General features: G+C 41.5%; 1 protein-coding gene across 4 annotated transcripts in view; it reads right to left on the reverse strand.

Moving 5' to 3' along the window:
- Nucleotides 1-12485, reverse strand: part of GEMIN5 (gem nuclear organelle associated protein 5) — a 40630-nt gene that overhangs the window by 2011 nt on the left and 26134 nt on the right. For 2 of the 4 annotated variants that reach the window (XM_010970031.3, XM_010970030.3), the window contains exons 19-27: nt 11275-11370; nt 10735-10872; nt 9587-9734; nt 7866-7985; nt 7120-7330; nt 5375-5626; nt 3025-3187; nt 1925-2429; nt 529-625 (exon numbers count right to left, since the gene is read on the reverse strand). In XM_010970031.3, coding sequence (XP_010968333.1) covers nt 529-625; nt 1925-2429; nt 3025-3187; nt 5375-5626; nt 7120-7330; nt 7866-7985; nt 9587-9734; nt 10735-10872; nt 11275-11370 — 1730 coding nt within the window. Of the gene's footprint in view, nt 1-528; nt 626-1924; nt 2430-3024; nt 3188-5374; nt 5627-7119; nt 7331-7865; nt 7986-9586; nt 9735-10734; nt 10873-11274; nt 11374-12485 lie in introns of all 4 variants that reach the window. The other 2 variants (XM_045506691.2, XM_010970029.3) reach the window with 1 other exon arrangement.

Below are 12485 nucleotides of genomic sequence, written 5' to 3' on the forward strand. Positions count from 1 at the left end.
ACAATCACCTGCACAGAAGGCTGCAGCGACTCAGCCTCAGGTACTAACACTTCTCAGGCATGGCTGAGCCATTCCTCTCCTCAGGCTCTTCTTTATTTACTCTAAGGAGAGATGATACTCAAAACTGGGGTGTCCCTCTCAAAAGATCCAGACTTTTTCCAGAGCCCTACTCAAATTAATTCAAAACATGATGCTTCCCTTACTACTTAAGGGCCACATCCAGATACACCTATCCATCTGTAAGCAATCAGATACGTGGTAGCAACTGTAATTTTATTTTACTTCCAGCTACAAAATTTGTTAGATTTTTCTGAAGACTGAGGTTAGAAATTTGCTGTGTTGTCAGTAATTCTACTCTTATAAAACATTTTAGTTAACCAAAGGATCCTGAATTTTTTAAGCATATACAAATATGCAGAGATTTTAGAAACTTAACAGAGAAGTAGATGACCACTAAAGAATCTGGTGTAGTCAAGTGATATTACAGAAAGTAATGTTTTACCAAATGATCTGCTATATAAATCTTACCTTAATACTCTCAGGAAACTTAGCTATTCTCTCATTCGCTTCTGTAAGCCTTTTGGTTAATTCAGGCAAAGAAACTGGCTCACTTTTTTCTTCTTTACTAGTAATGATAATAAAAAAAAGTACAAGTCATATGTCTTGCCCCACATATTATCTATATAAACAAAATTATATTATCCTATAAACAAAATTACTCTGTCACCTGGGTCTTTATCTCATCTTTGAATACAAGACCAAGAGAAGGGAATTTAATGTGATGTGGTATAGTTTTCAAAATGCAGTATCATTCCTCACCATTTTCCAAATCCCCACTTCTTAGACATATAGCTCCAATGAAAATTAAGAACCTGTAGGGGATTCAACCTGCAGCCAAGTGCAGAGGGCCTGGATTTCTCTGGGGAATGGTTAGACAGAGCTGGAGTTCCTACCCATGGGATGCATGGATGCACATTTTTCTGGAGTGTCTTAAGCTTTTCAAAGGGCTCCTCTGATCCAGAGGTTAAGAGCTGCTGGGTTAGATAACTTTTTAGTGCTTTTCCTGTTATTAAAAGCAAACCTAAGGCTGCCTAGAGTGTGGGAGCTTACTAGAAAAGTAACTCAAAACTCTGACTTAAGATGTCAATGGGAGTATTTTTAGAGCAAAAAAAAAAAGTAGGGATTTCAAAGCTTCTTAATGTTTTAAAGTTAGCAATAACAGCCATATGTTTATTGACTGTACTAGTTACTATGTTTTAGGCCCTGTGCTGGGGGGATATAATCAAGGTAAAAGGCACTTGGAATAACCAAGCAGTATTTGCTTAGCACTGCAGATGCCCACAGAAAAGTGCCCTGTGGTAATGCAGATGGGCTGTACAATGATTGGTGATTGGCTGCTGCCATCCACCTGGCCCCTGATTTCAACAGAAGTGATTAAGATGCTACATACAGCAGTCTGGTCATCTGGGATTTTCTCAGCTCAGCGTGTAGTTCTGTACACTACTCTTCTGTGTGTTTTTTGGTATACTACCGAACAAGTGAAAAACAATGGTTTTCATTAATGATGTGATAATGCAACTCCCATTTTTTACATGATTGATTTTTTGGGGAATCTACGCTTATTGGACAAAGGTAGGGTTTATTGTACTACTGTTATTAACAATATTTGTGATTTTGTTTAATTCTCAAGCAAGGTTGGAGTTTGTACTCCCATTTATGGACAAGGGAACTAAAGCTCAGAGACACTAAGACTCTTGTCAGGTCACTGAGCAGGATCAGATTAGAACCCCACACCTGACTCCAAAGCCTGTGCTTTAATGACTACATTGTGGTGCTTCCAAGTGACCAGATCAGTCTCGTCAAGCACTAGGTGAGAATCCAGCAGGGTATTTTTAGCTCCACCTGGTAGTGAATTAGTACTCACCACTGGTGCTGAGAACCAGAGAGGGACTGTTCTGCTTCCTGTTCAGGTTCATTCTTAGCAGGACCATCTGCCGTAGGTTTGCAGAGTTGTCTCTTCTGGTGTTGGCGGATCATGTCTGCCAGGGTTTCTTGGACTTCAGCAACAGTTCTCTGTGAATTTTGGAGACTGGCATGCTCTTCTGAAAAGAGCTCCTTACAAGCTCTCAGTATTTGCTCACCTTCTTCTGTGAGTCTCACGTCTAGTTCTGGAGGCCTGCTTGGCTCTGGCTGAGAAGCTTTGGGCTCAGTTTCTTCAGGGCTGACATTGTTCAGCTGCTGGCTTTGCTCAACAGAAGTCATCCTTCTGTGAGCAGCCCTTACCCAGATGCTGGATTCAGGGCAAGGCCCGGAGAGAGACCACCAGAATTCATACAGACGTCCGTAAATAAAAAAAGCCTCCAAACTTTTGAAGGCTGGTGTGGTGGGGGACTGATGGTCACCCAGTTTGTCTCTAAGGTGGTCACAGCCTAGGAGAAGAACAGGATTTAGGGTTGTGCATTTCTTTATCTGCCAGAAATCTGGCTTCCTGCCCCCATGTTGTTTCCTGTCACCCAAGAGGCAGATCACATCCCCCATGTGATTCACGGGACTACATGCCTCCCATCAAAAGCCAAGCAGAGCTAAACACTTCCTAGCCCAGGATGATGTTCTCATTGCTAGACCACTTCAAGAATGACAGAAAAAGTATTCCATCTGTGCTACTGAAGGCTCTGGGGGTAAGATCCCACCGTGTCTCTGAAAAAACACAATGATTTAGTTCTGTAACAAGAAATGTCTTCTCCATTCTTACTAACTTGTGAACACACTGATATTTCTCTCTCTCTCTCTAGCTCTGTGTAGGAAAGTATGTAGCAGACAGTAAGGGGGGTAGGACCAGGTAAAGGAAAACAGCTCGGTCTTTTGGGCTACCTCTTAGGAACCTGGATAAGACAATTCAAACTTTCTACTAAGTGACTGTCTCTGTCTTTCAATGACCTGTGTACTCCTGGTGCCACACCACTGGGCTGTGGTTATAGCATCCATTAGTGAGTGGGCCCCTGCATAACTGGGGGGGTCACTTACCCTCAGGAAGAAAGGCTGAGTGCACTTCCTGCATGATGGTGAAATTTCCTGAGTCGTAGCTCCGCATTACAGCCCGAAGCAGTTCTTCCACAGCTGTGTCCCAGGAGGCCACCTGCTGGCTCAGCACTGCCAGGGTCAGGTCATGGCAAAGGTGAAGCAGGAGCTGGAGGGAGGAGTTAGAGAGTCAGATCTCAGTCAAACACCCTGTCATAGCAAGCACTGGATGATACCAGAAATGTTTCTGTTTGGTGCAGCCATAGTGGAAAACAGTATGGAGATTCCTCAAAAGACTAGGAATTGACTTACCATATGACCCAGGAATCCCGCTCCTGAGCATATATCTGTATAGAAGGAACCCTACTTGAACAAGACACCTGCACCCCAGTGTTCATAGCGCTATTTGCAGTAGCCATGGAAACAGCCTAAATGTCCATCAACGGATGACTGGATAAAGAAGATGTGGTATATTTATACACTGGAATACTACTCAGCCATAAAAAACAACAACACAACGCCATTTGCAGCAACATGGATGTTCCTGGAGAATGTCATTCTAAGTGAAGTAAACCAGAAAGAGAAAGAAAAATACCATATGAGATCACTCATATGTGGAATCTAAAAAAAAAAGGAACATAAATACAAAACAGAAACAGACTCATTGACATAGAATACAAACTTATGGTTGCCAAGGGGGTGGGGGTGGGAAGGGACAGACTGGGAGTTCAAAATTTGTAGATGCTGATAGGCATATGCAGAATAGATAAACAAGATTATACTGTACAGCACAGAGAAATATATACAAGATCCTGTGGTAGCTCACAGTGAAAAAAAATGTGACCATGAATATACGTATGTTCATGCATAACTGAAAAACTGCTCTACACTGGAATTTGACACAACATTGTAAAATGACTATAACTCAATAAAAAACGTAATTAAAAAAAGTGTTCCTATTAACTACATGTGGGAAGAAATACAGTCTACATTTAAGAAAGGCCCTCCACCCCCCTCACCCATTTTTGCTTTCCCATCTGAAACTTTCATATGTAGTTGCATTGCAACATGCACTGTCTGGTGTTAAAGTCTGCTCATGTTAAGAAAATGCCTTGATATTTGCATTTAATTAAAACAAAAAGTGAGTTTCTGGAACCAAAAGCTCTAATTAAAAAAAACTAGAGTGTAATTAAGAAAATTTATCAATTTTAAGTGTGTAGTTTGATTAATTTTGATAAACCCACACACACACGCACATGGTGTAACTGCCGCCAAAATCAAGACATAGAACATTTTCATTGTAAAATACTCCTGTGTGCCCCTTTGCAGTCAGCTCCCCTCTCCCTGTCCCCTGGCAACCACTGATCTAGTTTTTGCCAGTAATAATTTTGTCTTTTCTAGAATTCATATGAACGGAACAGTAGAGTATGTAGTCTTTTGTGTCTTCATTCTTTGAATTGCCATAATGCTTTCAAGATTCTCTGATAGTATTTTTACACTAGTAATTTGTTACTTTTACACCACAGTTTGTATATCCCTTCACCAACTGATGGACATTTGGGTTGTTTCTACTTTTTGGCTCTTCTTAACTAAGCTGCTATGAACACCTGTGTATAAGTTGTGGCCATTTGATTTCACTTCTTTTAGTGAAAAACTCGGCAGTGGGATTGCTGGGTCATTGTGCATATGTATGTTTAACTGTAAGGAACTGACAAACTATTTTCCAAAGTGCGATACCATTTGAGGACATCTCCTTTCTCAAAAATACAATGTTCCTTTATTTTCAAAAGAAAAAATAGATAAAAGTATTCATAGGATGGGTGTGGTGGCTGTATGAATCAGCTTGTTCTCTTTGTATGAATGTGGATAGATCTGACAAACAAGGTCACTGAAATAATCAAGCCACAAAATAGCACACGTGGTCTGACCTGTGGCCTTTGGTGAGCTAGGGAAGGGGAATGGGAATGAGGAAGGGAACATGAGGAACTTCAACTTGATTGTATTTCTTTTACCAAAAACAAAAGAATATACAAAACGAAACCAAAATTCTCCATGAAGCAACGATGACAGAATGTGAACAGGTGTTAATTCTAATTGATGGGTACTTTTTATTAGTCTCTGTGCTTTTCTTTATTTTTAGACTTTTTTTTTTAAAAAGGGAATACTGATCTAAGACTAACTTCAAAGCTAAAGGGCTCTACTTGGTCTGAAGGGATCTTTCTAGGTTTCCTTGGCCTGCCTTAGTCTTTCTGAAATGCAGACTGGCATTCTGCTGGTTTCTGTGTTATACTAGACATGGATTAAAGAAGTCTTAGTACTGAATGATTAATATCAGAAGCTCCCACGGAGAGAGCACCTGTTTGGAGGGAGTGTTACTTGTAGCAGAGGGGTACTTGACACTCTGCAGTTGCCGAACTGCTGCCTGATACTGCTCTGGGGAGTCGAGGCTGAAGGCTGTCTTCCACACCGCAGTCACTCTCTCCACGAAGAGCCCTTCGCTGCCTGCGGTCCAAGCATTGTAAGAAGAGGAACTTTTGACCTCCAAAAGCTGCTTTTCCTCCAGGTGCTTGGACAGTAGCTCAAGAAGGCAAAACACCAGTCTCTGACCCTGGAACCCAACAACAAAGAAGAGGAACTGTTACACAGGGAAGTGCTTAATTATCTAGAATTTTCTCTAATCTCTCACATTCTCCCCCTTTGCATTTGCAGCAACCGAACCCCCTCAGTGGACTGCCGCCCAGTGTTGAGTCTTGTGTGAGGGGAAAAGAAGTGAACTAATAGACCAGTGTTCCGGGTACCACTTAGGGGATTCCTACCCACAGCCCTTGGAGCGCAGGCAACCATGTTTATACCAGGGAACCCCAACTACAGCCCTACTCACTGAAATTTAGCCACACACAGGCCAGCCACCTAAGACTTGTATAGCCCAGTTTGAGAAAAGATAAGCTGGACTCATCCAGTTCTTTCCTCCTGCCCAAGCCGCAGATTAGGGAATAAAGAAGCTAAAGCGTAATGGGCAGAAGGTCCCGGGGTACGCAAGCTGTGGAGATCTGAGAGCTGGGGCAATGGTTAGGGGCCATGTCCAAGCAGGTTTGGCAGAGGGAATCAGCTGGAAGAGAACAGAAGCACAGAGAAAAGGCCTAGAAAAATCTTTATTTTTGCTGGATTTTCAGTTGCCATGAGATTCCTTGTGTACCCTACAATATTTTCTCAGTTAAACTTGGGACGGTCTCTGTTTCATATAGCCAAAATAGCCCTTGTCAGAACAATATTTAGCATAAAGTTGGAAGTGCTAAATAACCATTCTGGAAACTTTTTTGTTGTTGTGGATAAGTTAAAATTTCTCTAGATTTGGTCATTTTATAAATAATTACCAAGTGACACTATCTTTCACCTCCATTTTTATTTTGCAGTTCCCAGAAATCTACTTAACATTTTTCCTGGGCTTTGACTGTTCAGCTAGAACTGCCTTTAGCCCCAGTTACTCTACTAGGCAAAGTGGAACTGAAAAAGTTTACAAAGTATCTGGCAAGCAGAGTTCTCTAAAATGGACCCAATGTACGCATGTTTTAGAAATTAGGTGAGAGTGCTGAAGCTTTTAAGATAATCTCTATTTTGATGTGTCAAAAAAGACAGTGGTTAAGTTACTCATTTTTAACCAGATGTGAACAAGATATTTAACAAAATGTTTTGATTTCACTCCAGATTTGTTATGGCTTATAGCTGAAGAGGGCTGCTCGAGGCAGAGCACCCTGATTTCTGTTAGAGCTAATCCCTCTCTGTCTTCAGAGCAGACCCTCTCTCTCTTCACTGATGTGCTGATGACATCAGGGAAGACACACCAGGGGCCAGCCCAGGGGCTGAGTGGACTAGTCCATTCAACTGCTGAACAGTGGGAGTTACTGTCAATGATCATATTATCTCTTACTCTGACCACGGCAACTGAAAGCCGTGGAATGGCCGGGGCTTGATGGACACTTCTCAGGATACCAGCCAAATTGGTACAGCTTGTGAAACCAGGTAACTCACTTGGAATTTAACTCGGAAAAGGATCAGGGGCTCTTCCCTCTTAAAAGCAGGAAAAGGCAGTAACAGACTGACCTTTAGACTTTCGTGAAGGTGCAGGGCTTCCTGGGCTCCCACCCAGTTCCTGGCCAGAAGCAGCTCTTGGGCACATCTGAGAGCCAGGGAAGCAGACAACTCATTCTCTCCTACGATTGAAGCCAGCTCTGCAGCAGTTCTAAGTGATGTCGCGTCCCCCTTTTTTGACAAAACTTTGGCTGCATCATAAGCTGAAGTGGCCCCTAAATAGCTAAAATACAAAAGAAAACTCAGAGTGTCATAAGCAGGTCTCCTACTCCTGCCGCCCAGAGGGTCAAATTGTTTCTCTCTGTCCAGTTTGTCTTGCATGTCTTCCTTTGGTCCCGGGTATGTCATTGCCTCTAGCTGTCCCTGTGCAGGCTGAGGCCAGTGCATCACGGAGAAGGAGAGATAGCATCATACAGGTTAAGGAAATAAAGGAACTGCAACAGTTGCTGAGTTGAACCCAAGTGGAGGAGTCATTCCCTCCTGCTTTTCGTATTTAATAATATAAGACCTCCCTATAGAAAGGTGTAATTTTTGAGTCTGCTAACTAGGATTTCTTACATAGTTATGGTGGTTTAGATAAATACCAACTGGGTAGATCCTGATGAGTCTTACGAAGTTGGGTTTAATACACATACGGTTTTTAATTTGCTGGTCACTTTACCTCCACCTCTAAACTTAATACTTTCAGTTCTTGCCCTGCTCTTCCTGGCAGAAGCTCTTCTATGCTTGGGTGTGGCTCCTGTTTCTCTCAGACTTACCATTTGGCTGCTAAAGCATAATGGCCATCTTTTTCTAGGACGGCCCCCCAGCTGAGGTACAGGTCTTTCAGGATCGGGTCCTCTGGGCGCAGCCGGGCCTTGGCAACTGCAATAGCCTCCCTAGAGGCAAAAATAGGTCATTAGCTAATTTGAAAAGGCTCCTCTGTAAGAGGCTGCAGGATAGGATAAATCATCCCTTTTGTGTGGCCTGTCCTGTTCCAACTTCCATAAAAAAACGATTTCCACATTACATGGCAAGTTAAAACCATGTACTGCGCTCAATTCTTAACCTAGGTCAGCAGTTCTTAAACTGTGGTCTGTGGATTCCCAGGAGTCCCCAGGGCCCTTTCAAGGGGTTCATGAGGTCAAAACTATTTTTATAATAATGTCAAGAGGTTACGTGCCTTTTCTTACTGTGTTGACATTTGTACTGATTGTGTAAAAGCATTGCTGGGTAAACTGCTGGCATCTGAGCAAGAATCAAGGTAGTGGCCCTTGTAGTTAAAAAAAAAAAAGTAAATGCTTTTGATAAAGCAGGAAAAATGATAAATTTCATTAAATCCTACAATGGCTTGTTACTACTTTGTGTGACAAAATGGGAAGAATATTCTGTGTTTTTTGCAGCATTCCGAAGTACGATGGTTGTCCTAGGAAAAATCTTGTACAAATGAACTGCAAGCTGAACTAGCTGCTTTTTTTAGATGGAATCTTACTACTTCTTGAAAGAATGACTAATAACAAATGACAGTTACTCAGTGTTGAGTATCTAGCAGATGTTTTTTCAAAAGTGAACAAAAGTAAGCCTGTCATTTCACAGAAAACAACTAACAGTACTGCTGCCAATGATAAAAATTAGAGCTTTTGAGTGAAAATTAGAATTTTAGCTGTGAGTCTGACAGCTTCCCAGAAGTTTAAGTCTTTTCTGATCAAGTAAGGAATGTGATTTTTTTTTTTGATACTTTATAATGATACATGTTAACATCTGGAGGAGGACCTATATAACTAAGTGGACTACTATTTTCCAAATGACATACAACTTCTTGGTTGCAGCCAACATAAAGTTGGAGCTGGAATAAAAGTGTTTTAGACTAAGGTGATTGAGACAGAGTAATATTTAAGTAGTACGTATTCTGAGACCTCCACTTCCAGCCATAATGGAGTAATAACTAGGACCAGACCTAGCCTCCTGTCACAAAATTAAAACACTGGACAAAACAGGTATGAAACAACTGTTTTCAGATATTGGACACGAGGCAGCACAGGACTGTCATCCCAGAGAGAAGGAAGCAAAGGATGTGAGCCTTTTCATGGCCCTGGCTTTCTGCCTGAAGCCATTTTTCTAGGGGGGAACCCCAGCAGAGCCTCAGCAGATTGGGATTTGCAGGGCAGGACAGGAGGGAAGGAGCTGTCCAGAGAGAGAGCTCTATGGCAGTGCTTAGGGGTCCTGCTGAGTCTGGCTAATCAAAAGCCACCCACATGTAGGAAAGCCTTTACAGCTGGACAAAGGACAGTCAGAGAACTGAAGCTGAATAATTCCCAGAGCTCACTCAGGGCTGGGAGACATCTGAGCTTTGACCAGCCAGAGATGGTACATATATTTCTGTACATTTGAGATGTTTAATTACAGTAAAGGTTTTATGCTGGCTTTCGAAGTGGAGTTGTTAGGTAGCTTAATTTCACATTATATCCAACTAGTGGTTCAACTGTCGGGCCATACAGACCTGTAGAAATGGTTTGACTTGAGCAGCTCCACAGCTTCGTACACTTTGTGGATAGAAAGCAGGTGAGAGGCAGCCTTGACATACTGGTCCTGGAAACACAGCTGTTTGGCAAAAGCCTCCACAGCCCATACCCACACATGGTAACCAGCTTAAAAGAAAAAAAAAAATAGAAAGAAGGGAAGAAACAAAAATGTGGTTAAATAAGAAGCAGGTTAAAAAAAATTTGGGTTGAAAATGCCTTGTTTTCAGTCACTGCATTAAGCAGAACATTTAGGCACTAATTCAACAGCCACTACAGGTCATCTGTTTCACCTACCTCTCCCTATGCCTGTTATGAAATATAAATTGTTTCTTGATTATGTAATACATAAAAAACAGTACAGATTTCAAAAGTACAAGAGTGTGGAAGTCAGGATAGTGGTTACTGTTGTTGGAGTGTGTGCAGACTGACTGAAAGGGAGCATGAGAGAAGCGTCTAAGGTGATGGTAATGCTACGTTTCTCGCTGTGGGTGCTGGTTACAAAGGTGTATTCAGTTAGTGAATCTCAAGTACACTCATAACCTGTGTACTTCTATCTCTCTGTCTCCTATCATACTTGAATAAAAAGATAAAAAACTGAGTATGGTATAAAAAATTTCCTTATTATCCTGGTACCCTCCCACCCAAACTTATCCAAATTCCTTTCCCTGGAGACAACTATTATTACCAGTTCCTTTTGAAACTTTTAGCGATAGTCTATGAATATATAACCATACATGTATAAATATTCTGTTGTACTTCTACACGTTGATTCTTTTCACTTACTGTTCTTTGGAGCTCTGTTCTACATCAGAGTGCACACAGCTGCCTCATTTTGGGCTCTCTGTAGTAGCTTCTACTGTACAGATATACAGGATTTAACCAGTCTCTTGCTGATGGACATGGAGGCTCTTGTGACCTTTTGTATTATAAATATCGCTGTAGTGACAGTCTGTGTTTATTTGTCATATTGCATGAGTGGGTACAGTAAAATTCCTACATTAGCACTGCTGAGTCAAAGGGATGTACATTTTAATTATTAGACATGGCCAAGCTGGCCTTCAGGATGACATCTATCTTTAGTCAACATATCCTAGAAATGACAGAGTTTTTGTTGAAAAGAACATACCCACTGGTGCCATAGCCACGAGATTGTCTGTCAGCTCTCCTCTCTCTGCTGCAGTCCGGAGAACACCTTTTAGATCTCCTTTCCAAAGCATGAGCTGGTGAAATAACTCAGGGTGGCCATTTTCCAAGTGCCCCTTTCCTGTTTGGAGGAGAAATAACATCTGTAAGATGTTTCAGAAATGTCTGTCTGCACTGACTTAAGAAAAAGGCAGGACGGAAGTGAGGAACAAACCCCTAGAATGTGCAGTCTCTGGCTGATGGGTGAGTCACTTCCCAGAGTGTTCACAATGCGGCGTGCAGCCCACTCAGTCACCTGTCCACCCACTCAGTTTCACGTGCACTGTCACTCACTCAGAGTGAGCGCTGCATGTTTACGGTCCTGCGACGATGGGAGGTGGGGTGTGAATATGCAAATAGGGGAGCCCCAAACCTAGTAGCTGACACGTAAAACCGACAGTTACCAGCCACAGGACGGCAGCCACAAAAGAGGCAGGTACAGAGTGTTAAGGAAGACAGCACTGTGTTGACTGACTTGCCTCACCTTCAACTTCAATCATTCTGTACAGGGTAGCCCTGTCTGTGAACAGCCCCAGGTGAAATCTTTCCTCAAGATCAGCAGACACATCCTCATTTGGCTCTGCTAATTCAAAAAGACAAAAATTCAGATGAAGTGATTTCATAGGTAACTGTTTTCTGTCTAGTTACTTCCAAATGTACACCTAGAATTCCCATTTCAGACGCTGAGAAAAAGCATCTTGTACCCTTGTTCAACCGTAACAGAGACCCCTGCTGGTTACAAAGATAGCCGAATATGAAAAACTTTGTTAGGCTCAGCTTGGGCAAAATCCAATGAGACAGCTTAGTTTGCAGTTTGCTCAAAAAAAAAAAAAAAAAAAAAAAAAAAAAAAAAAAAAAAGATCTGGGGAAGAAAGAGAAATGTAAAAAAGCCAACCCCAAATTCAGTGTATTTAAGTAAAAAAAGAGAAAACAACCCCAGTGTATTTAAGTGCAGTAAAAAAACAAACCAAAAAAACTAATAAGAAACGTCCTCTATAAACCAGAATCTACCACAAAGGGATTCATTATTCATTTTTTTTTTTTTTTGAAAAAGCCACCTGAGTAATCTGATAGTAGAGTGGCTTCAGGGAAAAAATGGAAGAGTAGGGTCGGGGTGGAAGGGAAATCTGCTTTCTTTTTATACTGTTTGAATTTCATTTTATCATGTACATCCCTTTTCAACACATAAAGTTGTTCAGATATCAAAATAACATGCATTAGAGGAGGCCTTTGAAAAATTAAAACCAAAAACTCCCATCAAAAATTTTTAAAGGAACTGCCATATTATGGATATATTTCTAATAAGCAAATAATTTTTTGCTACATGTAGATATTGCTTACTGGAGAAAAATAGCTGATGGAACTGATTTATGCAGAGATGTTTAAGCCATCATACCAACCCCAGCCTACAGATGGCTGGTAACAACTGGATTTTTAACAGAAAAGCAGAGTATTATACCGCACAGGCTTGGGGAATGCTGACAGTGGATCAGGATGGGGAGGCTGGCAGCGGGATGCAGGGCAATGATGTTTGGGAAAGAATGCAGAAATACAGAAAACAATTTTGGACATTTGTTGGCACCTGTTTTTTAAAAAATTATTTATTTATTCATTCATCCACTCATTCATTTATTTATTTTGTTGGCACCTCTTATGTGCCAAATCCTAGAAGACTATGGATGGGCCAAGAAAGTG

Source organism: Camelus bactrianus, chromosome 3, assembly GCF_048773025.1.
Source record: "Camelus bactrianus isolate YW-2024 breed Bactrian camel chromosome 3, ASM4877302v1, whole genome shotgun sequence".
Taxonomy (NCBI): domain Eukaryota; kingdom Metazoa; phylum Chordata; class Mammalia; order Artiodactyla; family Camelidae; genus Camelus; species Camelus bactrianus.